This window comes from Pseudonaja textilis, chromosome 1 (assembly GCF_049901715.1).
Source record: "Pseudonaja textilis isolate UNSWEBS1 chromosome 1, rPseTex1.2, whole genome shotgun sequence".
Classification (NCBI taxonomy): domain Eukaryota; kingdom Metazoa; phylum Chordata; class Lepidosauria; order Squamata; family Elapidae; genus Pseudonaja; species Pseudonaja textilis.
Genome location: NC_141990.1, coordinates 24,043,037 through 24,070,166, shown reverse-complemented (window position 1 = coordinate 24,070,166; position 27,130 = coordinate 24,043,037). Strand labels below are relative to the sequence as shown.

General features: G+C 39.9%; 1 protein-coding gene across 9 annotated transcripts in view; it reads left to right on the top strand.

Moving 5' to 3' along the window:
• DTNB (dystrobrevin beta) overlaps window positions 1–26,251 on the top strand; it is a 111,708-nt gene extending 85,457 nt beyond the window's left edge. For all 9 annotated transcript variants that reach the window (XM_087929191.1, XM_087929177.1, XM_087929183.1 and 6 more), the window contains 5 exons: window positions 7,018–7,177; window positions 8,715–8,804; window positions 12,777–12,839; window positions 18,437–18,474; window positions 20,130–26,251. In XM_087929191.1, the coding sequence (XP_087785317.1) occupies window positions 7,018–7,177; window positions 8,715–8,804; window positions 12,777–12,839; window positions 18,437–18,441 (318 nt within the window). In that variant the 3' untranslated portion in view covers window positions 18,442–18,474; window positions 20,130–26,251. The remainder of the gene's footprint in view (window positions 1–7,017; window positions 7,178–8,714; window positions 8,805–12,776; window positions 12,840–18,436; window positions 18,475–20,129) is intronic.
• The last annotated feature ends 879 nt before the right edge of the window (window positions 26,252–27,130 follow it).

The following is a 27,130-nucleotide window of genomic DNA, read 5'->3' as shown; positions in this document are numbered from 1 at the left end:
AAGCTAAATCACTTCATTTTTCCCCACCTTTAATAAAACACATAAGCTGTACAGTTCAATTAAAACAAATTGAAATTTCTTAGGAGGAAAAAGAAGAATCAAAAACTGAGAATAAAGTGGTTGCATAAAGATGGACATCCTGAAATTAACACTTTGCTGAACCATCTTTTGATTTTATGACAACGTTCAGTCTTTTGGGGTAGGAGCCTACCAGCATGGCACATCTTGCTTTGGAATCTTTGCCCACTTTTCCTTGCAAAGATGTTCCAGATCTATCAGATTGTGAGAGCAGGTCCTGTACATGACCCTCTTCAGTTCACCCCACAGATTTCCAGTTGGATTCAGGTGCAAGCTGGTCCGTTGCAAAACATTGATCATCTTCTGGTGAAACCATTCTTTTGTGGGTATACTTTGGGTTGTCGTGTGGAAAGGCGAAATTCCTCTTCATCTTCAACGTTTTAGCAAAGGCCTGAATCTTTTTTTTTTTTTTGCCAGAATTGACTGACATTTGGAATTGTTTATAATTCCTTCCACCATGATTAAAGTCCCAGTTCCAGCTGAAGAAAAGCAGCCCCAAAGCAAAATGCTGCCGCCACCATGCTTCACTGTGGCTATGGTATACTTTTGGTGATGTGCAGCGTGGTTTTTGTGCCAAACAAATTTTTGGGAATTATGGCCAAAAAACTCAACCTTGGTCTCATGCATATAATGCTTATTCCCACATGCTTTTGTCAGCTTGATGTGGGTTTCCTCAAACTGTGGCCAGGCTTTTGCTGTCAGAGACAACTGAATAGATATCAGAAAAATCTTACTAGATCAACTGAACTTTATAACAATCACTTTAGTTGATAGTGTGTAACGACCACTATGTACCTCAGTTTGAATGTGATTGATTAATTCTGAACACAGCCCCTCCTTATAAGAGGGTGTGAACACTTATGCAACCATATTATTCTAGGATTTTTTTGTATTTTTCCCTCCTAAAAGTTTCAGTTTGCTTTTCAATTGAATCGTATAGCTTACACGTTATATTAAAGGTGGAATTTTTTTCGAAGTGATTCATCTGTGTCTGATTTTTTTTTATATGTTAAAAGCTGGCATTTTAACGGGTATGTAGGTTTTCTATAACCACTGTATGTCCTGTGTTGCTATCAGGAAAGGCCTACAGTAGAAAACACCTGAAAGGATGTTCTGAAGAGAAATGTAATAATGTATATATAAGTAATCCTCAATTTACAACAGTTCATTTAGTGATGGTTCAACATTATAGTGGCACTGAAAAAAGTGACTTATAACTGTTTTTCACACAACTGTTGCAGCATCCCCACAGTCACATAGTCAACATTCAGATACTTGGCAATTAGTATGTATTTATGATAGCTGTAGTGTCCACCTGCAACCCTGCTACCTTCTGTCAAGAAAAGTCAATGGGAAAGTCAGATTCACTTCACAACTGTGTTACTAACTTAACAACTGCGGCAGTGGTGGGATTCAATTTTTTTTTACTACTGGTTCTGTGGGCGTGGCTTGGTGGGCGTGGCAGGGGAAGGATACTGTAAAATCTCTAGTCAGATGTGGTATTTGCCAGTTCTCTGAACTACTCAAAATTTCTGCTACCGGTTCTCCAGAACTGGTCAGATCCTGCTGAATACCACCTCTGCAACTGCAGTGATTCACTTAAGTATGGCAAGAAAGTTTGTAAAAAGGGGTGAAATTCACTTTACAAATGTCTTGCTTAGTAACAGAAATTTTGGGCTCAGAATAACAGAAACAGGCTACAGGTAGCCGAGGACTACCTCTATTGCATATTATATGTATATGTATAAACAGCTGGGGGGTTGGAAATCATGGAACTTTGTTTCTGTACTTGAGAACTATAGGAAGATTTTTATATGCTCAATGTGGAAAGGTTCAGCACTATCCTCAATGAAGGAAAGGTTGGTAAAGATGATGGAATTTGCAGAGATGACGAAATTAAGACTTCTTTGATTAGAGGAAGACAACATTTACTTTTTTAAATTCCATTTTTATTATTTTTATAAAAACTCAAAGTGGCAAACATACCTAAGTCCAGTGGTGGGATTCAGCCGGTTCACACGAACCGGTTGTTACATTCACACACACACACACACACACACACACACATACACACCCCTCTACTATCAAAGTGGATCCTGGGCACTGTGCTACAATGGAAAAATGGGCAACTGGGCAGCTGGTGTGAGGAAAGGAGGCCTCTCTCCCTCTTTCTTCTCCCTGCTCCTCCTTCCCTTGTGCTGGCCACTCCGTTTCCCATTTCTCCATTTCAGCGCAGCACCCAGGATCCACTTTGATAACCGGGGTGTGTGTGTTAATTTAATAACTGATTCGCCCAGGGTCAGGCTGGCCATCACAGGAGCTCATCCTGCATGTGTGGCGAAGCTGGAGGATGGGGATGGGCCATGCCTCCCACAACAGCCAACCTGACCCTGGGTGAACCGGTTGTTAAAATATTTGAATCCCACCACTGCCAAAGTCTTTCTGCCTCCTATTTTCCCAAAACAATAACCCTGTGAGGTAAGTTACTCTGAGAGAGAGAGTGACTGGCCCAAAGCCAGCTTTTGTGCCTAAAACAGGACTAGAATTTCTAGTTTCCTAATTTCTAGTTTGGTGCCTTAGCCACCAGACCAAACTGACACTATTATTGCTGACTAAAAACACCATATATAATTTTTCATCAAACAGAAACAGATAACTTTTTATTCATAGTTTTGATTATTAGAAAATATTAAATAATAGAAGGGAGAGCTTTCTTGTAACAATAAGAGATAATTATACCATAATATTTCTATGATTTGCTGCAGAAGAAATTGGAAGCTTCTTTCTATTTATTTTTATTGTTTCTTTTTGCATCTTAGTTCTTTGCTTTCTTCCTTTTTTTTCCTTTATTAATTTTTGTTAGTTTTTATCTTCTTTTGTAATATTTGAACCAAAAAATCCAAAAAGCCCATGAAAGGATTAAATCCAATTATTAGCTAACTGTTACATACATCTTGTTTGAAGGTCAGCTTAAACTTTAGAAAAGTAGCAAACTCCACCATTATGTCACTCGGCCATCTGCTTTTACTTTGGTAGAAATAATTGCAAAAGAAGTCCAGCAACTGCAGTGTCGGGGGAGGGTGGGGGTGGACTTGTACAAAGCCTACCTGAGTTTATTCTAGTGAAGACTTGCATCAGGGGTCAACCACCACGGCACTCGTCAAACGTAGCTTTGTAAAAGCTGGTTTTGTTTCACCTCTAAGGGCATCAGATTCCTTTCCAGACTCTGTGACAGTAAGGTTTCCATAGTAGCAAATGTGATTCAAAGGTGGGAGCTGCTTCTGGTAAAGAAAACAGAGGAATAAAAACCAGATGAAATGACACAAACTGAATATGGGAGGCTGTGCAGAGGTTATGCATGTTAATAGGTAATTACAGTATTAGTCACAAATGCTCAGTCCGAAACAGCTATGAGTGTGTCTCACCATTTGTGTGCGCATCAAAGACAAGACTTGCAAAGCTTACTTTGCACAGTTAATAAAATAACACAGTTGGAAAGGAAGTAACAGGTAAAAAAAAAAAAACCTTTATGAGCAAAAGAAACATGATTAATTTTCAGTTCAAACCTAGCAAAAGCTGAGTTTGGTATAAAAAGGGCTCACTCCTAAAATCAGGGGTGTCATGGCCTGCATCATGCATCAGATGCACCATGTGCTGGCCACGCCCACCCCCATTTTAGCAAACGGAGAAAAGTCACGATAAGTCGCGTGATGACAATGTGACACCGTGAGTTTGACACCCCTGTCTTAAATTATTACGTAGCTAGACAAAGCAGCAAGAAAGGTCAGTGCTTGCTTCTAGTTGGGACTTAGAGATGGCAGCCTCCCAAGAGTTGAAGTGTTTTGGTCTATATTCCTTCATATCCATTTGGTCAGCTATAATGTCCCAGCATGCATTCATTGCATAACTTGATCTTTTCCCCATCTGGAAAATCAGAAATATTTTCATTCTCATTCACAAGAAGTGATTCGTAACAAAATACAAATAGCACCAATTTAATTTTCATGGTGAGTACAACTGTGGATTCTGTCCAATCATGGCATCAATGCTATGTTATTCAAATTATTTCTGACCAAAATAGTATATATTCATAGAGCAACACAGACTCTGTAATGCAAATCAGGTCTCAACAGTCCCTTACATCCCCCTGCCAGGCCAATGATTCAATTAATCTCCAATCTTTCTCCCCTGTGGTTTTTCAGTATTATACCAACGTAACTGAAGAGCTAATTCTCCAGAACCCATTCATATGTGGACAGTGAATACAACACATACAGCCCCCTTGAGAACACATTACCAGCTTTGTTTATGCATCATTTAATACTAGTTGTGTGTACACTGAATGTTTATGCCTTTGGGACAGAATACGAACTTCAGCTGAGGAACTCAAATTTATTCTTCGCTTGATATTTAGATAATACGTCAAAGTAGAATTCAGTTTATACAACTGGAGTAATTTACTGTATATTCAATATGTTACCTTATAACAAATGAAAAATATTTGATACGTTCGTAATTTGAAATAAAATTAAGTACAAAATGTTACAATAAAACAATTAAAGCATTCTGGATTTAAAAATTAAAAATAGGTATAGTGACACATAGAAAATTTACTTCTAGGTGCTTTTGGAACATATAAATGTTAATCCTAGCAGTGCTAGTTTCCAGTTTTCCATCTTTATTTACTAGTCCAGGTAGAAGTCAGTTGTAGGACCTCAATCTGTAATGCTAGTAATCTGAGTAAATTGATTGTAATATATATTGTCAGCTTTCTGTCATTCTTTCCCATTGTCATGTCCTTGATCATCTCTGAGCTTAGTTGTTTGCTTGCAGATGCATAATGAGTGCTAGTGGGTATGGGATTTGCTCTCTCTTTGTATACCAGCTTCTCCTGCCAGCGTTGGTGGGGATGTGGTTTTCTCCTTAGGATATTGTTTTCTGATTGCTCGTTTGTCTGTTATTAATCCCTGCTTATCTCACTGTTTGTTGCTGGCAAGGATGTGTTCCGGTCTTTCTTTTTCCTTCTTAGCTTTTTTATTGTCTCTCTTGAAAGGTCTGTAAACGTGGTTTGTCTCTATGTGTCTATTGATGGCTGATTGGTCTGAATGCCAAATTTCTAGAAATTCCCTAGCATTTTGGATTTAACTTGGTCGAGGATGTTCACAATTTTCCAGTTGCATCTATGATTGAATCTGACCATGAATTGTGATATTAAGAAGTTTTCATTGTGTCTTCTGGCTTCTAGTTGGATGCACTCTGCTAGTTTTCTCCATGTCTATCCTACATAGTAGCTATTACAGTACTGTATGTCGTAAGTGATTAGTTTTCCTTTTTTGGCTACTAGATCTTTGGAGTGTTTCAGAGGGCTTTAGTTAGTTTGTTTGCTATGGTGATGTCAAGGCATTTTAATTGTCTGTTGGTTGTTTCTGAGATGTTTTTGATGTATGGCAGTATTATACTTTTCATAGTTTGTGTTAGTTGTAGTGGGTTGAGTAGTCAAACACTTTTTGATAAGTGTATAGGTATTCAGATTTTTGGAAGATGTGGTATTAGCAGTCTGTTTCCTTTTTCCTGTGTTCTGGGTTGTTGTAGTGCATTTATACTCATCTGAATAGCGTACTTATGAAGCTCCTTTTGTGGGAGGCTACAAGTTGTTACTTTGCTAATGAAGCCCTTAGTTAATGTGGGTTGTTTTCAACCCTTGCATTTCTAATTGCCATTGTATCTTCTGTTGATGAGGATATTGAGGAAGGATAATGTTGTTTTCTTCTTTTGTGAATTTTATTCCACTGAAGCTCTTGATTGTTTCATGCGTCTTCTCTCTAATTGTGCCCTTTGTGTTATGATGAAAGTTATATCTACATCCATACTTTTGGCTGTATACTGCATGGAGTACTGTAGTTTCTAAATCCTGCATTACAGTCTCTGCTATGAGTTTCTCTGATCTGCTGGTATATTTGTCCATCAAACTAAATGTAAGTAGTGAGGCAGAGATTGATGAGATCCATGATTCTGGGCATTTCAATCTTAGTATTGGCTAGGTCAGTTGTGGTATAGTACTGCTGCCTCTGGAATGTCAGATAAGCATCTCTTACCAGCTGCGTTCGCACGACACGCAAGCGTTGGCTAAATGGAATTGAGTTCTTTGCAGTTGAGTGTATTGTAGAAACACAGCTATTGTCTTTGCATATAGTGTGAACCAGACCACCCCTTAAACCATATTAATGTGGCATAGCATTTAATGTGATTGCAATTGTGTTTAGCTAATTTGGCTTTAGTAGGCTGGATGATCCCTGCCTTAGAACAGAGAATAATATACATTGACCATCTAACACAGCATGATGTTTATTTATAATTAGGAAGGATCCTTTCCTTAGTGATTGCTTATTTACTTGTGGGCAAAAAGATTCAGATTTCGTGTCCAAGCCCAAGTGGAATGGCTTTTAGGAAGTAAAATTATTTCTTTTTTTCCTGGTATCATAGTGAGCTGTGGCTACTAGATTAAATAAACCTTCCATAACTTTGTAGACTTCATATCACAGAATTCCTCAGCCAGCATGGTCAATTCTAAGAAGCCTGGAAACTATTTCCCATATTTGGAAAACTCCCCATTCTGGGGAAAGCTGAAATAGATCAAATTGCCCAACTAGACATGAGACAGTTGCCTTCACTCCCAATAAATCCAGGATTGTCTTAATGCAGCCTTCTCCAAACTATGAGTTCCAAATGGACCATGTTGTCTGGAGTTGATAGTACACCAGATTAGAAAGAAACCCTTACAAACTGCATGTACCAGTAGTAGAGTTTGCATGCTGTATGAGACAGAGAATGTTTTCCGAGGATTTGTCACTCATCTTTGCAACATATGCTGCTGGAGTTTTATTTTGGAAGAGCTATTTAAGAAGGAAATGTAGTAACTGGGATTCCCATTTATTTTAGGCTCAGGCAGCTGGTTCTCCACATATTTCCCCCACCCATGGGGCTGGCCGCTCTATGCCAATGCCAGTCAGGTCCACATCTGCCGGTTCTACCCCAACTCATGTACCCCAAGATTCACTTACTGGTGTTGGAGGAGATGTCCAGGAAGCATTTGCACAAGGTGAGCCATAATACACATACCCTTTTGTGCATATATACATAAAAGTATGAGGGAAGGAGTGGGGAGAGGAGAAGATAAAAGCTCTAAAGTGCACAATTTATTTTTAGAAAGTATTTTAAAATACACTTCTGCAGAAGAACACCAAAAGCATCCACTGTGTCCTATAAGTGCTCTGCTATTATTCCACTGGTTTCTCTGTGTTTCATATATGCAGGGTTATTATCTAGCCAATTTTGTATGATTCATGCAAACTGCTTGTTAATTTTCTCTTAAGCAGTGAGAGATGGAACATGCTCAGATCCACTGCACTGCCAGCATCTGATTGCCCAAGTACTTCTGGGAGGTCAACCCCATAGCCTGTTGAAAACAGCAAGTGTTGACATTGCCTGGGATGTACACAAAGTCCCCACTGGGACTGCTGCTATGGCAGTCGTTTCTGCTGCTGACTACCTCATTTCTTCTTTGTGTGACTTCTCCAGCAACTGCAGTTGGGAGAGTTGGCAAGAGCTCTTCTGCAGCAGGCAACAGAAGTAGCTGTAGCTGATGATCTCTTGCTATCACATCTTTTTTCTAATACCATGTTTCCCCAAAAATAAGACCCTGTCATATATTTTTTTTCCATCAAAAAACACACCAGGTCTTATTTTGGGGGAGGGGGGATGTCATCCACTGACTCCTCTCACTTGCACGCATTGCCCTCAGCCTCCTTTTTGCTGTCAGAGGCTTCAGGAATTTCTTCTGTGGCTGGCAAGGCTTTCCTGAAGGCCTCTGCAGCTGATAACAGAGGTCTGGATTGATCCGGAGCTCTGTTATCGGGTGCAGAGGCCTTCAGGAAAGCCTTGCCTTGCCAGCTGCAGAAGAAATGGGCCAAAAAGGCAGATGTCGGGGTGTACGAGGTTTGGCTGCAACTGTCCGAAGACTCACCCCCATCCCCATCCTAGCTTAATTTTTACCCGTGCACCCTGGAGTGGGCAGGGTCTTAGGGTTTATTTTGGGGGTAGGGCTTATATTGGGCTCACATGTAAAAATCAGTCTAGGACTTACTTCTGGGTTAGGTCATATTTTGGGGGAAACACAGTACTGCCCTCCCTGTTACTATGGTAACTACCACCACCAACTCAAGTCACAGCTGCCTGTAGCCTCCTGGAAGGCCAACTGTTTACTTATGGAAGGCACAGAGGCTATTGTTGCTGCTGCATCATCACCACCTTCCAAGGAACTGCCACAGCAATCATACCTCTTCTCTTGCTCAGCTTGGTCACTTTGAAATAATGAGCCAGGAGTCAAATCACTTGTTGACTGATCTGCATAGTCAATGAATGCATAAGCAGGAAAATACCCTTAGGATCAGTCTTTACATCTACGATAGATGCAGATTCTCACCAATATTTCCTGGAACTTATCTTTGGATTGGGGAATAAAAATAATTTCAACTTTAGTTATTGAAGTCTACAATATAAAAGTATTATAGTAGTGTTACAACCACTAATTTTCCTAGAACAATGAATTTGCATATTACTTCATTACCCTTTCTCAGGAACTCGGCGGAATCTCCGTAACGATTTGCTGGTAGCAGCTGATTCAATTACCAATACAATGTCATATTTGGTGAAGGAGCTTCATTCAGGTATGCAAGAAGTTTCTATATTAATCTAAAAAAAAGACTCAAGGAATCTGCCAGGCACATTTTGAGTGCCAGTGATGTTTCCTGTAGTGAGGTTTTCAACTGAGAAGTTAGTCCAAATGTTAATACGATTTTCCTCAACAAAATACATTGAAAGAAATATGTCGTTCTAGGGCAGTGTTTCTCAATCTCAGAACCTTTAAGATGTTGGACTTCAACTGTTCAACTCCAACTGAAACCCACACATCTAAAAGGCACTAAGATTGAGAAATGCTAGTCTAGGATGTTCTTTTTGATATAAGTGGTAAATTAAGTAAGTAATTTATTTACTTTTATTTATTTAATACAGTATTCCCTACTTTAGAGAAAATAAACTTAAATAAAGTAAATAATAAAGCAGGAAAATTTAGGAAATAAATTAAAATTTATATTTATTTTATTTATATTTTATCTTTGTGCTAATAACAATAATTTTGTTTCCTGCTTATCTGAGCATTTATTTTATAAATAAGATAAACTCTATGGTTTGGTTCAAGGCATATATATTCCATAATCCAACACTTCCTATCAAAACATAGAACAATTTTTGGCAGAATGGAAGGCCAGCCAGAGGAATTAATCAGTTTTAAAGATAGAGGTGAAAATATAGTAATTGCCCAAATGGGCTAATGGAGGATGTGAAATACATTTTTCCTGCAGAAATTTAGATAGTTGTAGGTGATGATATGCAGGTCGCTAAATATTTAGATTCTTGATTTTCCTCCAGATGAGTTGCCTATAATTTCCAAAGGCACAAGGCCCACTCCATGTTTGGGGTTCTTGGAACGGTAGTCAAACAAATCTGGAAGGCAGCCGTAGTTTGGAGAACAGAGGCCCAAAAGGTACATGCATATATCAAGAGAGGTTAGCTTTAAAGGACAACATAGACATAATTCATTGACAAATTGAAATGTATCCTCCAGCATAAGGAGAAAAGGACTGGATGCTTCAGTGTAATATATTTTAGAGACAGTTTTGCAGCTGTCCTTTTTTTAATGACTAATCATTCATATTCTACAGCTAAATAAGTGAGAATCTAGACCAGTGTTTTTCAAACTTGACGGTGTCAAGACTTCAACTCCCAGGATTCCCTAGCCAGCATGTTTCCGGCATTTGAAAAACATTGTTATATAGGCCTAACAATTGCAACTTAGACAAGATTGAAGCCCTATTCCTTGGTTCCTCTTTAACTACCCAAACAATCGAACAAGTGGAAGACCAAAAGGCTAATCATCAATTTCCACTAGAATATTTAAAAATTAAACAGGCTAGAATCAGAAATGCTAAATTCCATTTTAAAATCAAGCCATACTTAGATTTGTTAAGTAAGTTTAGGAAGAATCTGAATTTTTACTTTACAAACTCATGTTACAGGAGAGATTCCTGGAGCTTTACAAAATCAAGACATTTTCATTTACCAGCTGGTTGAAAACAAAATAATTGTATTTATTTTACTTTTTTGGAGTAACTTCTAAAGAGGGAAATAATTTGTTCCCTGGATGACCTGGCCACTAGGCAGTTCCTTCTGTAGCTATAGCTCTGTAGCTTGAGTCATACAAGAAATCATCTGGGGTACTTGTGCATGTAGATTTTGATCTAGTTCTCCTTGAGTCATAGCCAAGCAAGGGAATAAGTCAGGCTAAACAGGTCACAAAAAGGTCACAAAAATGCACTGGAGAAACCAGATGCTAGAACCTGATCAGCATGCAAACTCCATAGGGAGGCCAGGAAAGACATAGAGAGTGCTGTCAACTCTGTACAAAAGGCTCAGATTCCATAATAGAATTCCAGTGGGTAATAATAGCAGGCCCCCAAATAATTTAGTACTGGTGACACCCTGTCCTCCTAGCCAAAATGGCCACGTGACTTACATGTGATGAATACAACTAGGGAGGGTTCCTGAAGAAGAAACTAGGTTTGCTGTCAATTGGATGCTTGCTTTTGACTAATTTTTTTCTGTGATATCAGTCTCAGAAGGGTCCAAAGGCGCTCTAAGATATCATGCTAGTGATATATCCATGGTCTTGTGTATAGGTAGAATGTGACACAACTGCAGCAGCCTATAGGATCTTCCAATATTTTGATTTATTCATAAAAAGCAGTTTTGTATGATAACTAAAACAAGGATTGCAGCAAACCAATAACTGCTCCTCACACTTGCAACTACATGGTCTTTGTAGATCATATGCTAATATTTTCATGATATCCTTCAGGTCTTTTTGTTTAGTTGGAAAATTGCTGAATGTTTTTGCAGAACCAATCCAGGCACATTTACTCTCTGTGGACTCCAGAACTGCAGCCATTGGTTCCAACAGTATAGAATCCCGAGGCTCTGAACTGAATTGGCCAGACTGTTTTTCTCTATTTTGGAAATGAAAAGATGCATATGAATTGTAAAAAGTGGAATTTGTTCTTCCACCGGCATCCAAGTTTTGTGTGTTGTGCTGAGTTCTTTTCAGTTCAGGCAAATGACAGATGAAACAAACTGCAGGCACCCACTTTGATGAGAGGCAGACAAGGATATCCTGGAAAGTATCTAACCCCTTCTCATTTGTGTAAATCAAGAGAAACAGTTGGAGTTAAGACTCCCCAACAGCTAATGTTGAGCTGGGCATTTTATGACTAAAGTAGCCGTGATACAACAGCATGCTTCCCAACTCTCTGTAACTTTGTTGAGCCTGGTTTCGAAACCTTCCATCTGTATAATCTGATTTTTTTTCCTGATCTATAGCATCCTGAGTGACTGTTGAAAGAAGTCAAGCCCATATGAGAATCAAAAAGTAGATTCATTAGACTCAGCCAAGGAAGCCAATAGGAGATACGATTTAAATCCAGCCCTTCTATCACTACAAAATAAAAAGCAGATTAGTTACAATTTTGCCTCAAGGATTTTGCATAAAAGCCATAGGTCTTTTTATTTTAATAGGTCATTCTAAATGACATCTTCCATGCTCCTAAGCAAACATAGTTGATTAGCCTTGAAAGCAAGTAATCTACACCTCTGCCCACTTCAGAAAGCCAGATAAGTGTCAATTCCATGCCCTATGCTGGATGTACAGCAGCAGTGCAAATAAAGGTAGCCCTCTTTTTATAATGCCCCCAGAGCCCCCAAGAATAGGTGGAACTAAAATCTAGCCCCCTTTTTTTCATTTTTAAAAGTTACAGACAATTCAAGTTACAAAGTCAGCTGTTTAAAACTTATACAGGTTTAAGGAACCTCTTAAAATCCTGAAGCCTAAAATAGCCATACTCATTTTTGGAATATAGTCCACAATTTAAGGCAATAAAGTTGCACTTGTACATTCCTCTTATTACTCTGAAAAAACAGCCTCTCTTTTCTTTATAACAGTCTTGTTCCCCTTTTGTGAGATATTTCCTCTTTCTTGTTCTTTCCAACTTTATGTCCACCAAATTCTACGTATATTCCAGCTCATCACCCAACTCCTTTCTGCCCTGTACTTAAGAAAGTGTCTACATAGTGCACATTTTAAGAAATAAATTTTACAATATAACTTGAACCAGCATACATGGTATATACAGAGGGAGGGGCATTCCCTATCGGATGAATCCACTCAATCTTCAGAATCTTGTTTAATTTATTTGATGCAACCTTTGCTCAGGACGCTTAAGAGGTCTGTAATGTATCCTTTGTAGAATGTACCATTCAGTTCTTTTAATTTCAGGATTCTGTTTTCTGTTAAAATGATGTTTGATTCTCCCAATCTGGTTGAAAGTTCTTTGCTTCTGGGCCCCAGATAGAACCTGAGATCCAGACCCTCTCTGTCTGTTGGTCATGCCATCTTGAAGAAGGCATTGCACCTTGAGTCACCCATGGAAAGAGTAGCAGAGTTTCTTAAGTCTCCTGCCATTACAGCTCCCTGCTCCCTTGCTGGCCCCTCACTTTTTCTCATTGCCGCTGGCTTTTTTGTGTCGTAGGGGGAGAGGAAGGAGGTGAGGAGGAGGAAGAGGAGGACAAGATGCAGAATGGGAAGGACCGAGGTAAAAGCAAAGCTGTCATGACTCCTTTAAACAAGTATACAGCAAGTTTTGAAATGTGCTAAAAAAATCCTAACACACTTCAAATTTAAAACATGTCAATGATTAATCAGAAAACTGAATTTAAGAGCACATGACACACTTTGCCTTGTTCCCAACATTGCCATAGGTATGAGTTGGTCCTGTTGCTAGGGGATGTATATTTGCCAGCTGCAGCAGAGGGCCCCACAAACGACTCTTTTAGCATCTAGTTTGTATTGATCAGCTAGATGGATTGCCATTTTAACTCCTTACATTTTGGTTTAATCAACCTTAATAGATGTAAGGTACAAAAATAGCTTCACAAAGCCCAATATGGATGGAGACCACATGGCATGGAAAAGGAAGCATTTACAATGTTAGTTCAAACTCTTTTCATCTGTGATGAATCTGGACCAACAAAAGTATCTGGGACACCAAGGATGTCACAGATGTGGTTGACTTTCATATGTTTGTGCCCACCATTTTGCTCACCTATTGGCACAATTCTTTCACTACACATTATTAGTGGAATTTACTGAACAGTGCACTACTAATTTAGCTTGCCTGATTTGTCTTTGGATTACTAATTATTTTTAAGTTTGTATTACTTAATACATATGCTTCTTCCAGAGACATATAATGTTCACATTTTAAACATGAAAATAAAAACATGAAAATAAAAATGATTGTCGTAATGACGAGGCAGTCGAGTTGTTTGATCATGAACAACTGAATCATGATGATCTTTATTGGAGTCTAGTCTTGCATTTATACACATTTTTAATTATCCTCCATCATTGGTTAACTTTGGTTACTGCTTAACTTTCGTTACTGTTTTGCACAGTAATCCATACAATTAATTATCTCTAGTTAAAGTCTAACATATGTTTACTTCCTCCCTCTAATCCTCCTTTAGATTAGTGACTTTGTTTACCTGAGTTGTATTTGCTTGGAAACATTCTTTATCTGAGGTTTGCCATCCAAGATTGGAACATTCCTGCAATTACAACTCTACATATCGTTTTTTATTTTAAATGGAGGATTCAAAGATTTATAAATGTATCGCAATTGTAGAGGATTAAGAGAGGGGGAAGCAGGATGAAACAATGCGAATAAATTTGGAATACATTGAATAAAACAACAGGTTGCAATTAGTACAATAATAATAATTATAGCATAAAAGAAAAACTGTCTGAGCCAAGACCAATCAGGGAGCCAATTGGTTAGCCACTCAAAAGGTGAGTAATGAGCATAGATATTATTTTGAATGTATGATTGTAAATTGGCAAGCTCATCCTCAGTAGTTTTATTCAAAGAATGAAAATGCACAGCATATCCACGGTGTCCAACTAATGTACAGAACCCTCCCTGACGGGCTAAAAGATAGTCTGTGGCAAAACGCTGCTGTAAGACATCTTGATTTAAGTCTTCTATTTCATGCTGCAAATCACAAATAATAGCAGCGGTAGCACTGATGGATTTTTCAAGTCTGCAGGTGAGACCAAGAATAGATCATCTGTTTTCTTGAGCAATTGTGCCAGGATAAGAGCCTCCTGTAACGGCCCCTGCCAATGCACGGCCAAATGTAGAACCAGAAAACAATTGTGTGTCAATAATGACTTCATCATTACATGTAGGCCCAAGAGAGGAATGCCGCTGTCGAGTTGATGGGAGCGTACCTATTTGAACAGGTAGAGTAAAATAACCTATAGTTGCACATTGATAATTCTGAGGATGAACATTAGTAGCATATGTATCAAAAAAGAACCACATCCTTAAGCTGCCAATCAGCGCATATCGATCCTATATTAGATTGATCAGAGGCATTAAAAATAGGAAAATTGTCAGGATACATATCAGGAGCTATATTAATTTCATGCAAAGAAGAATTAAAGGTACCTGACAACCAATAGTAGTCAGAACAATAACTATAATTCCCTAGCCTTTTTAATATGTGCTGAGCAGCATCATAATCAGACCAATTATGAAGCCAAGTGTGTTTAGCGTGACAACAGAAACACAGACCCCTTGTAAATTGACTAACTTTCAAGTAATGCCAACAGACAGAATTCAATTGCATAGCGGGTATAGAAAATAGCCAGGAGTGTGAAATAGATTGTAGTTGTGAGACAATAAATGTAAAGACTGTAAGAGCTTTAGAAATAGGATTTCGCACAAAAATGGAAGAAAAGGCCGGATTTAAAGTAGTAGTAACCACTATTCTAGGATCCTTGGGTAAAGAATACAAGTTTCCCACATATTGAGAAAAGGCTATCTGATATGATTCTGAAATCATCATCAAATGCTCATGTTCAACTTTTGTACGAGTGAAAACTATGCTAATGAGATCCTGTCCTGTAAGATGTAAGGCTCGTTTACGACCTTTAATAATCAAATCCTCTAATGCTGATTGATAAGGATAAATGTTTCTAGGCGGAGTAGCTGACAAATTAATCCATTCATGAATGTTGACCGCTTGTGGGGACGCATTAGAATAAAGACATCCCGTGGGTAAGGGTGTAGTGGGAAGAATAGCTAAGCAAAGTCCTATTGTTAAGGATGTTATCCTGTCCACATATCGATGCTTAAACTTATTCAATATTTCTTGAAGGCATGTTCTTTGAAGATCAGTTAATACAACTAGATCTCCTGATGATTGTGCTCCCTTCAAAGACTGAAATAAGAGCAACGTATCACCAGTTTTAATGTAGAAGAATGGGCGTGCCCAATTAATAATGCCAAGTAATTTTTGCCATTGTACTAATGTATATGATTTCTGTACTTGTAATTCAGGAAGAATTGGAATGGAGGAATTGTGCAACATTCTATGTTTCCCATTTTTCTTTTTTATAACAAAAACAGGAGTATTCCAAGGACTAATAGAAGGTTCTGTATGACCAGCAGCCAATTGTTCTTGAACCAATTGTTGTAAAGCAGCGAGTTTTTCCCTTGATAATGGCCATTGTTCCACCCAAACCAGCATAGAACAGAGCCATTTAAGAGGAAGAGCCATCATCAAGAATCGAATGGGCATTAAGAAGAAAAAGGATATCACGGCCCCAAATATTAGTATGAATATCTAGAATGTATGGTTGTAGGAAAAAGGACTTACCAGCAGATGTTGTAACATTAATTTCTTGAACACTCTGCCAAGTAGCTGTAGAACCTCCTGTTCCCCACAATGAAGAAACTGCCATTTTTTGCCACTGTACTGGCCACTGTAAAGAGGAGATGACAGTAACATCGGCTCCAGTATCCAATAACCCTTGAAATGGTTGTTTATTAAGGAAGAGTGTTAACAAAGAACGAGAGGAGTTCAGCTGATGAAGTAAGCCTACAGATAAAGAAGTTGATCCAAATCTTGCATCCCCACGACTACCTATACCAGGAGATGGATTTTCATATGGAAGAAGAAGCAATTGAGCAACAGAAGAATTACAAGGAAGAACTTGAGGAAGATTCACCCAAATCTGAATCATGAGGATACCAGTGTAATCTGAATCTATTACCCCAGGCACAACAAAACAGCCCTTTTTGTGTGCAGAAGAACAAGGCAAAATTAAGCCAACTAATCCCGAAGGAAGAGGACCTCTAAATTGAGATGGAACTATTTTAACTTCCATGGGAAATTTAAACTCAATTTCCTCTTGAGTGATTAAATTGATCCCAGCGCTACCGGCTGTGGCTGGGGAGGAGTGAGAGAGACTGCTGGAGGAGTCAGAGTGATGGGAAAGGCACACTTTGGATTCTGGGTGGGTGCCACACCCATTGGCAAGTTTCCCAACCGAAACCGACATTGATTGGCCCAATGTAATCCTTTTTGCAAATAGGGCACTTCTTAGAAGGACGATTCTGAAGCATAGAAGGTGTAGAACGACAGTCCTGAAAGTAGCCAGGCTTCTTACACTTAAAACAATTACCAATTGGTTGCTGTCCTTTCTGAATAGCAGCTGCTAACATATGCATTTTATAAGTTTGTGATCCAATATCTTGGCAGATTCGCAGCATATCTGCCAGAGTGTAATGAGCAGTAGCCTTTAACGGCTGTAAAGCTCTTTTACAATCCGCATTAGCATTTTCAATAGCTAACTGGCGAAGAAGTTCACCAGCAGCTTCCTGATGATCAAACTGCTGTCAGCATAAGGCTCATTGGCATTCTGTCGAATGTTTGAAAAATTTGCTCCAGGTTCTCCAGCTTGGGGTACCTTAAGAAAAGCACAAAAGGCACATTCAGAAACAATAGTTAACGTAGCTGGAGGAAGAACAACTTGAGTAGGAATTGTACCAAATGGTCCAGAACCAAATAGCTGCTCAACTGTATATGCTCCTCCCACTCCTAAAGCAGCAGCTTGAGCATGTCTCATATATTCACTCTCCCAAACCATATATTGCATGGATGTTAAAATCATGCGAAATATTTGCTTCCAATCTTCAGGGATCATTGTATAACCATTTTTTATTCCTTCTACAAGTCCTCTTGTAAAATTACCACTAATCCCATAGTCTGTAACTGCCTTTTTTAAACTCTCTTAAGATCTGATAAGGCAGACCCTCCCATTCTGCTACTTGCAGTCCAAGCTGTGGCCCCTGTCCAGGACGATATTGTACTGGACAAACAGACACTAATTCTGCAAGTTCTGTTCCTGAGACAGAGGCATCCCTTTTACAAGTCTCTACCATTTTCTGAAAAGAAGACTGAACAATAGAGTCAGGAGGCCTTTGCCTTGTATCTGCAGGAGCTGAGGGAATTGAAGACATATATTCAGGTGAAGAAGGGGGACAAATGACAGCATTAGTATTCTCCACGTGAAGGTGGAGATGTTAAAAGAGAAAGTTCATTGTGACCAAATGTTTCAATTGCATGCCTACATAAATGCCACACATGCAAAACTTCTATTTTTGCTTGTGGTTCAGTATGCAATGTTTTCCCAATACGTTCCCGATCAGTTAATTTTAAAGACCTCTTTTCTGGGTACCATAGACACTGAGCTGCAATCTCCTGGACCAGCCTTAAGAGATTTCTCTGTGGTACCTTGGTATTATTTTTCTTCAACAAATAGCCTAATTCATCTACATGCTTCCTTTGTTCCTCAGAAAGCGAAGACCCCATACTTACAGAAACCAAAACGTTGAAGAAACCACAAAGGGTTGAAGGTGCACCAAATCCTTGCCAGACGAAGTGAGAGGGTCCCTGTTCATGCACCACTAGTTGTAATGACGAGGCAGTCGAGTTGTTTGATCATGAACAACTGAATCATGATGATCTTTATTGGAGTCTAGTCTTGCATTTATGCACATTTTTAGTTATCCTCCATCATTGGATTAACTTTGGTTACTGCTTAACTTTTGTTACTGTTTTGCACAGTAATCCATACAATTAATTATCACTAGTTAAAGTCTAACATATGTTTACTTCCTCTCTCTAATCCTCCTTTAGATTAGTGACTTTGTTTACCTGAGTTGTATTTGCTTGGAAACATTCTTTATCTGAGGTTTGCCATCCAAGATTGGAACATTCCTGCAATTACAACTCTACAAATGATATTTGGCTTTACCAAATTTTCTTTTGTTTCTTGCAGGTTAAATTAAAAAAAATCTGGACCAGCCAGAGGTTTAGGTAAGTGTATGGCTATTTTGTTCCAAACAAGCAGAAGCCATTTTAATTCTTACAGCTATGTAGGAATTCTTACATTGGCCACCATTTTTTCTTCATAGATAGACAGAGAATAAGATAATAGCAGAATAGTTAATGTAGGTGGGGTGGGGCAAATATCCTGCCATAGAGTATTTATGTGCCTTCCTATTGGTTGATTGGTGTATTGATGGCTGGTGATTGGTTGCTGTTTCCTTATGCTGCCAAGCCCTCGGCTCCTACGTACCTGATAAGTTGGTGGTAAATCAGCCCAAGGGCTTGGCAGCACAAGGAAACAGCAACCAATCACCAGCCATCAATACACCAATCACCCAATAGGAAGGCTCCTCATAAATATGACTCACAGAATAGCCCAAAGCACATATTCCAGTAGAGAGAAGTTCCCTGAAGATGGGCTCCAGCACAAGTCCAAAAGCTCGGAAGAATAAACCACTGTTCCCGGTGATCAACTCAGATTGGATCTTGCAATGTTTATTGCCCACTTCATGTGGACATTCTAACTGGAGGTCACTTCTGAGCCTTTTTAGCCCCATTTAGGCTAAAAAGAAAGTTGAGTCACTTTTCTTCATTGCAGAATGAACTGTAGACATAAATTACCCATACCATCCCAGGTTTAACACTGTTCTCAGTCTAGCTAAGAATCCAGCAATGTTCATAACTTACGATCTTTGGTCCTGGCCGATGATCTAAAAGTCAACAATATTTGTTTCCAGTGAGTACTGCTTACTAGGTTTCATATTTTAAATATTGTTTAGGAAGATAGAATACTGTCAATGCAGGGGCAGATTTGGAGGCTGTGTACTCCACTAACAATAGCAAACTCATGTGGACATTAAACATATGTTCTGCGCCAGAGCTATGTAATGAATGTGGACAATCTTAGTGATAACTGTCCCACATAGTACAGGTGACACATAGTTCAAATTGTTACCTTTTGTAGCAAGCTTTGGATTTCACAGAACCCAGAAGTTTTTTTCTGCTGCCAAGAAAGCTAGTGTGGTTTAGGCGTAGCCTGACAGAATTCATTCAGAAGAATCAGACGCCTCTTTCAGCATTTCTTTTTTATAGTCAGATAGAAATCCTGTTTGGCAGCTACCTCAAAGGGGATGGGATGGGAGAGGGATTGGGAATGTAACAAATCCTAATTTTGGAGGCCTCACTGTGATGAGTTCTATACTCTCACTATTACAGGTCTACTAGCACTTAGTAGAATTATGCCCATCTTGCTTAAAATGCTTTGTGCTCTACTCTTGCAGTCAGCTAAGAGATCCCACTGCGCTTCCAGTGAAGTGCTGATTCAAAAGGAATTTTTCTTTCATGTGGGTCCTGGAGCCCTCAAGGAATCACCTACTGGGACCATGATCTGGAAACAATTTGAAATGCCTGTAGCTTTTTAAGGAGATGCACGTGACATGTGTATGCAGCAAACAGAAAATTGTTTGAAGCCTCATTTAGTGTTTTTGGCTCTCTATAAAAGAACATTGGCAGTAGCAGAGAGACCCAAAAAAGAGCGAGTTGATTGACTGTTGGCTAAATTAATTTTTAGTCAGATTTAAAATGCTCTGTGTGTATCTCTTATAGGACAGGCGTCCTATGAGGTTCTCTATGTCTTGATACAGGTAACAAGGTGTGAGCTCCTATTCTAAAGACGTCTCCACATCCTTCAGAAGAGGCATGATCCAACTGACACATCCACCATTGTGAAGCTGTGACTAACACAACAATTGCAGGGGAGCAGTCTTCTTCCAACAGACACAGTGGCTTTTCTGGGGGGGGGGAGGGCAGGGCAGGGCAGGGGCATCTCCTTAAATTTGCATGTCCTATTTCTGTAGGTGTTCAGTGCTAACTGGACAGAGCCTCATCTCTGTTTCAATGAGAAAGCTTTCTGAATAATGGCTTCTGAAAATGCAAGCCGCCTTCCTGTGAATTGTCCCCATTCTCTACCTGGGCTTCATTGTTCACACCTTATCATGCTCTGGCAGTTACATTTGTGATCTTCAAGTCCCCCAGGAGCAGACCTGCAACCAGCTGAATTTCTTCACCAAGTAACGGAGATGAATGCTGGCTGTGGATTCTGATGTGGAGGCAGCCCCTCTTGCCTTTTCGGAATGCTGTCTTTGTCTGTGAATGGCAGGTTGCTTGGGTTGTTTGTGAATGCATGTCACACAGTGCCGGTGAGACAGATGGTGGTGCTTCCAGGAGGCAACTGACGTGGGTTCCATTAAAGATAGTTTAGTGGTAAATGGATATGTCTGACCCACAAGGTCAATCCAGCTGGAGGTTTCTCTCTGTCAGCTCTATCAAAATGAACGAGAGCACCACTAGAGCATTATCACCACCATGCCCTGTGCAGCTGGCTTGTTTCAGTGAGAATGGTATAGAGTTGGTAGATTGTGCGCTCAATTTCAATTTATGAAATGGGCATTAAAATGAGAATTTTCACCGTGAGCAATCTAGTGGGTCTTACACCAGTCCTGAGGTCCAGCATCTGGCAGCTATCTTTAGAAATTCTCAGAACAGGTGGCTTGGTGGTTGTTGCCTTACATGATGGCTTAGTGCACAGGTGTCAAACTTGCAGGTCAAACAGGTATCACATTGTCATGTGACATATCATGACTTTTGCTAAACTGGGGGTGGGGGTGGCCAGCGCATGACGCACCTGGACCGTGGGCCGTGAGTTTGACACCCTTGGCTTGATGGAAGAAAGCTGTTTTAAGCAAGTACTGCTATCACCTAATGCCCTTTCCAACATCAAATGCCAGCCAGTCTGCTGCTCTGGTGGCTGAGAAACCCTTCCTTCCTTTCTATCCATAAGTGATTCCCTTTTTCTTTCAGAAGCTCGTTCTGAGGGAAATGTGGAGTAGTCTTGGAGTGAACTCTGACTGAGCTGGTTAGGTGTACTGGTTCTCCAGGGAGTAGGCTTACAATTTCCATATTGCCTTTTAGGGGTAAGAGAAAGTCATGCACAAATATTCAGCTGATTGTTTTTGAAGATCTGAAACGCCAGTTGTAGGACCAAGAGCTTCACTTTTCTAAAAACCCAATTTGTACAGTTATATAGGATGTTCTACATCTGTCCTATTTTGTTGGTTCAGATTAGGTAAATGAAGTGCTCCTTAGCTTTTGTAATAGTTGGCTGTAGCTATAAAAATACACACAGACAAATATCCAAAGCTTGGATTATTGTGGCCACGGCAAAACCTACAATCAGAAATTGGAGGACCTTTAACCATTTTGTTTAACCATTTTACCAATGCAAGGCATACCTGATTGGAACAGAAGTTCTCCAATTCAGCGATCATATTTAGGTTCCTCTCTCATGACTTGCCTCCATCATGTATAGTAGATGAGCAGAAAAACTTAGCTAAACCTAGTAGATGCCTAGTAAATGCCATTTACATAGAGTTGCAAGAAAACTAGAAGTCTACATAGTCACCAAGAATGGAGTCAATTCCAAAGGCTGTTTACCTTGTTGAAAGTACAAAATCATCACCATAATCAATGTATTTGGTCTACTTGTCAGAATCAAAAATCTGCCGTTTAGATCTTGTTCTGTCTTCTGCCCAACCCTGAGGCATATAATCTTTCTTAAAACATTATTTCCCTCTCCTGCCATTCTAGAACCATGAGATATGCTGGATGAGATGGTTTGCTTGATTTCATAGTAGATCCTCTATGCACAGATGTGCCGACTTCAGGAATAGGAACAGCAGCTTTCAGCCAGCTTCAAATTGCCCTGCATGTCTTTTGCAGCTGAAAAGACCTCCAGAGACCAACGCTCATGCAGTTGTATCTCTGCTCTTTCTTGCAATCCAATCTAGGAGGAGATTATAACACAAAAGCTAATTTCTGCATGAAATTCCAGGATTGGCGGTTCAGGCCATGATAAGACAAATGAGAGGTTCCTACCCTGTGCTTGTGTCCATGCCATGTGCCTGGATCACTTCATCTGCAACACAATATATTTTTTAGCCTACAAAGTAATTAACATATGCTTCATATTACTGGAATGGAAGGGCTTTTGGGTATACTTTAAGGCAGCTTCTAAGCTTTCCTGAGAGGCTGAGGTACAGAGAGGAGCTAATAACTCATCCTTCCATCTGTATTCCCCAAGAGCTAAGGAAGTACTTCCTTTCTCCAAACTGCCCTTCACTGTAACACTTGGGCTTGAGAGACAGGTATATCACTAAGCTGTTGGCCAAAGTTCAACAGCCACAAAGTCCTGAGGGAAGCAGCGTCCACTGGAATGGAGTTTCCTCTCTTGTACAATGAAGAATGTCCCCCGAACACATAAAGTTCATCTGAGGATCCTGCATGGCTTTGAATTGCATCTCCGACCTAGTTGAAAAGAGAAATAGTGTGTGTGTTGTGTGTGTGTGTGGGGGGGGGGTTATTTGGCAAGGAAGAGACAAAATAAGGGGTCAAGCTCTTTCTCTGCCATCCATTGCTAAGGAACACCTTGGCAATTATATTACTGAAGCTGAAGATGTGCCCAAGACTACTGGTTTACCTAGCTGGTCCCCAGAGAATTTGGCTTTGCTGCTCCAGCTGCCCCATGAATATTTGCCTGCCGAACCTTCTGGCTCACCCTCTTCTCTAGGTGTGAAGTCTTGCAATTCAGGCAAAACATTTTTGGCTGCTGGGATTTGGCAAGGAGAGGAACCTGTTCCAAAGCATTTTGCAAATATGCTTTTCAATATGGTGAATGTGCCTTTGAAAGCCAGGAGACAGAAAGATCTCCCAACTGCAGTTGAAAAAGAGCTGCTCCCAGGGCTGATGTGCAGGGCTTAGTGCCGTCTCATATTTTTGGCTGGAAGACGAAACCCAGTCATCTGTTTTTCAAAATGCATTCAGTTGCTGTTTTCGGAGAGATCCAATTAAGTTGAGAACTTAGCTATATTTAGACTATGTTCGCATGACATACTAATCACAAAGAAGCTAATCCAGGCTTTGTGATTAATTTATATTTCAGGGTATTGTGTGAGCCCGGAAAAATGGGTAATTGAGTAAACTATGTTTCAGCTAACATTCTGTAGCCAAAGTGTGTTAATGTAAGGGTGGAACTTTTTCACTGTATCCAAAGACATATCCTTTGAATCTACCTTATGGGTTCGAAATATGTGGCCAAGAAAAACCTACAATATATGGCTATTGGTTTATGAGTAGAGTCAGGCAGGATTGTGGGGCTGGAGTCAGATCCAAAGATGGCTTGTGAATGGGAAGGAACAGGGAGGCATCCATCTTTTGTCTACTCGGTGCAGTATGGCACCGGAAGCAGGAACAATGCAGGCACTGAGTCACATGACAGGAAGGTGAGTGGCATGTAAATGTAATTAAGGTGAGCCTCCTTCAGAAGTTACAGTGGTGCTTCTGCTATTGGGGAAGACCAACATTTCAGATCCATTGTGCACATCTGGCTCACAATGCTGAGGCAGTAGCTTCTTCACATATGGTGGCATCCGTGTGGTAAAATAAATTGCCTCCAAAAAGGGAGCAGTAAAGCAGTGGTGGCATTCAAATTTTTTTACTACCGGTTCTGCAAGCGTGGCTTGGTGGGTGTGGCAGGGGAAGGATACCGTAAAATCGCCCATCAGAGTTGGTATTTGCCAGTTCTCCAAACTACTCAAAATTTCTGCTACCGGTTCTCCAGAACTGGTCAGAACCTGCTGAATACCATCTCTACAGTAAAGCTTCTCTCTAGTTTCAGCTAGCATTTGGATGGCTAGCATTTGGAACAGAAGTTAATTTGATCCCAATAGAGAAAGGACAGAGCAGGAGCAGAGGACATGAGGTTTTCAGGAGTCCCTGCTTTCCAGGATGCCTTCTGTTTTTGTCATGTTAATTGGTGTTAGTATGGGGTATTACAGTATTGGGGGAAAGGGAAAACAGAGCACTGAATGAAGCAAAAGATAACCAAAAAGAGGGAGTTTTGACGTAAGGGACTAGAGCATTCCAAGATATTGTAAAGGTACAGATGCAAACAAGAGTTTGCATAAAGATGTTAAACATGGGAAAGGATTGTTAACATAGATTAAATGAACCTTCCTCGAAATAGATGTGTATTTAAAATATTTTGGTAACAAAATGGGCCAGCGTGTCTGCTCTTATTCACCTTCTCTCTCCCTCCTCTCTGTCTCTCATTCACACACACACACACACACACACACACACACACACAAATGGCAAAGTTTTATTGCTTTGATTGGTCCACAGTTAGTCCCTCAAAACCAGCTCCTTGGAGAAGGCAACTGAGAATTTGGTTTTGTTTATCAGGATCACAGAACAGCAGGTGTGAATTCTTGATGAGCTCTCCATCATCCTCATTCCTCCATGTCCAAGTAATTTGGTGTGTAAGTAGAGGGCACTTTGGTAGGTATGAACAAATGTGAGCGACCAGAAAAGAGGAGCAGACCCAGCAGGATTCTGGAGGCATTGGCTTTAATAGAGCTCTGGGACAACATGGGGGTCCAACTGAGGGCTTTGCTGTTCCTATTTTCTGGATGACTTGACTTGCAGCAGTGGGAGAGGGCAGTGGATATGCCAACCCAGATTAAAATGAAACAGACTTCTGGCCAGCCACATAGACTCATAGTTCAGACAGATTTTGCTCTGCATACAGAAATGAAGTTTGTTTGGGAAAGCAACTCTTTAGTGTTCTTCAAAAGGACCAATTCTCTTCTTCAGGACATTCTGGAAGGGATAGGGAAGAACCATCAGCTGTTGGCACATGTCTGGGAATCAGCATCAGCCGGCAGGGATTAAAGATTGGCTGTGATCCTTCAACTCAGTTTGATTACTGAATTTTTGATAGTTCACCCAGCCTCATTTTCTAAGTTCCATTCAATATGTTGACCCTAGACTAACACCATGCTAAACCATATAAACAAAACTAACATAATGTGGCTTCACATGTACAAATGCAGCTGCTGGGTCTTTGATCTGGTGTGTGAATACAGCCATGATGTGTCTAGGCATCTTAAGTGAAGCTGTGATTGAGATCAGACATGCTAGCAGCTAGACCAAACAGGAGGCAAAACAGATCCATTCTTCCGCATGGAAACCAAAGGCAAGTCAGCCAATATTCTCCCTGAGAAGCAAAGAAGGTAATGGAGCAAAGTTTCCCTCCCCTCATTATTTCTGGATGCTTTCAATTGGTTTGGCCTGTGCTGATTTATGGCTTGCCAATGCTACAGTGTGACCACGTTATCACTGGGGTAGGTATGATACTGTACAAAGATATGGAAGGCAAGGCAAATATGCTGATTGTTACCAAGATGCAGTGGAGGATTGTGTTTTCCTGTTGAGAGAGAGAAAAGAGGAAGCAGAATTTATCTAGAAATTATGTGGAGAGCAAGGAAATTATGCACTGTGTATGTGTGAATGTAAGAATGCATTTTCTTTTTGATACAACCTGGATCTCTAACCATACTAGCTCTACAACTGTCAATTAATACTTTCTTGTCTACTACGCAGCCCGCCAAAAGCTAAGCTAGGTACAATGAGAACCAATGTGAGGATGAATGTAATAATTCCAGTTTACAACTGTTTTACCACTCGTGCATGGGTGAATGTGTATATGTGTGAGAGAATTCCTGAATATGTGAATGCAAATGTTTTCACTAAAGTTTGTTAAAAATATATGGGAGATTCTGTACATGTTGGGAACAAGTCTAATAGAAAGCTGTAAACCAGAAGCCATGTTTTCTCATCTGCCAAATATTTAATAAATGAGTCCTATTAATCTCTTCTTGTATGCACTTGAATATCTGATGAAATTCAGGGTGGCTATAGACATAAGCTCAACTCAAGTACCAAGAAACAAAATCTAAAAAGAGGATGTGTTCCAAAATTAAATTGATACTATTTTCAGAAATATTACTCTTCGACAAGAGACTGACATTTATTTAAGACATGATTTTTACCATTTACTTTTAATATCTATTTTTGGTATATATGTTTTCGTAGATTTTCATGGGTACAGGTATGCAGGTTTTGGCGTATTCAGGTCTTTTCCCATGTAAGATTGAGAGTATCTTGGTGATGTTTCGACGAGGTCCCACTCGCCATCTTCAGGCTGGTGCTTTTGGCTTCATGCTTATGCGAGCAAAGCATGATCGGAGCTGCCGTCTCTCTATAAATACTGGTGGGGAGATGTGGTGTGCTGGCTCTGTTTTTGTGTGTGTGTGTGTGTGTGTGTGTGTGTGTATGGTATTCAGCTTTGTTCGGGCATTTTCTCATGTCATTATAGTTGTGCTTTTAAAGTTGTAGCAATGTTTCGGCAGAATCTCATCTGCCATCATCAGACTTCTGCATTGTGTTTGTGAGATTCTGCCAAACGTTGCTACAACTTTAAAAGCACAACTATAATGACGTGGGAAAATACCTGAACAAAGCTGAATACCATACATATAGATACCTGCGTAAACTTAAGTATTTTCCCACGTCATTGTAGTTGTGCTTTTAAAGTTGTAGCAACGTTTCGGCAGAATCTCATCTGCCATCATCAGGCTTCTGTATAGATATGCCGAAACGTTGCTACAACTTTAAAAGCACAACTACAATGATGTGGGAAAATACCCGAGCAAAGCTGAATGCCACACATGTAAGTACCCGCGAAAAC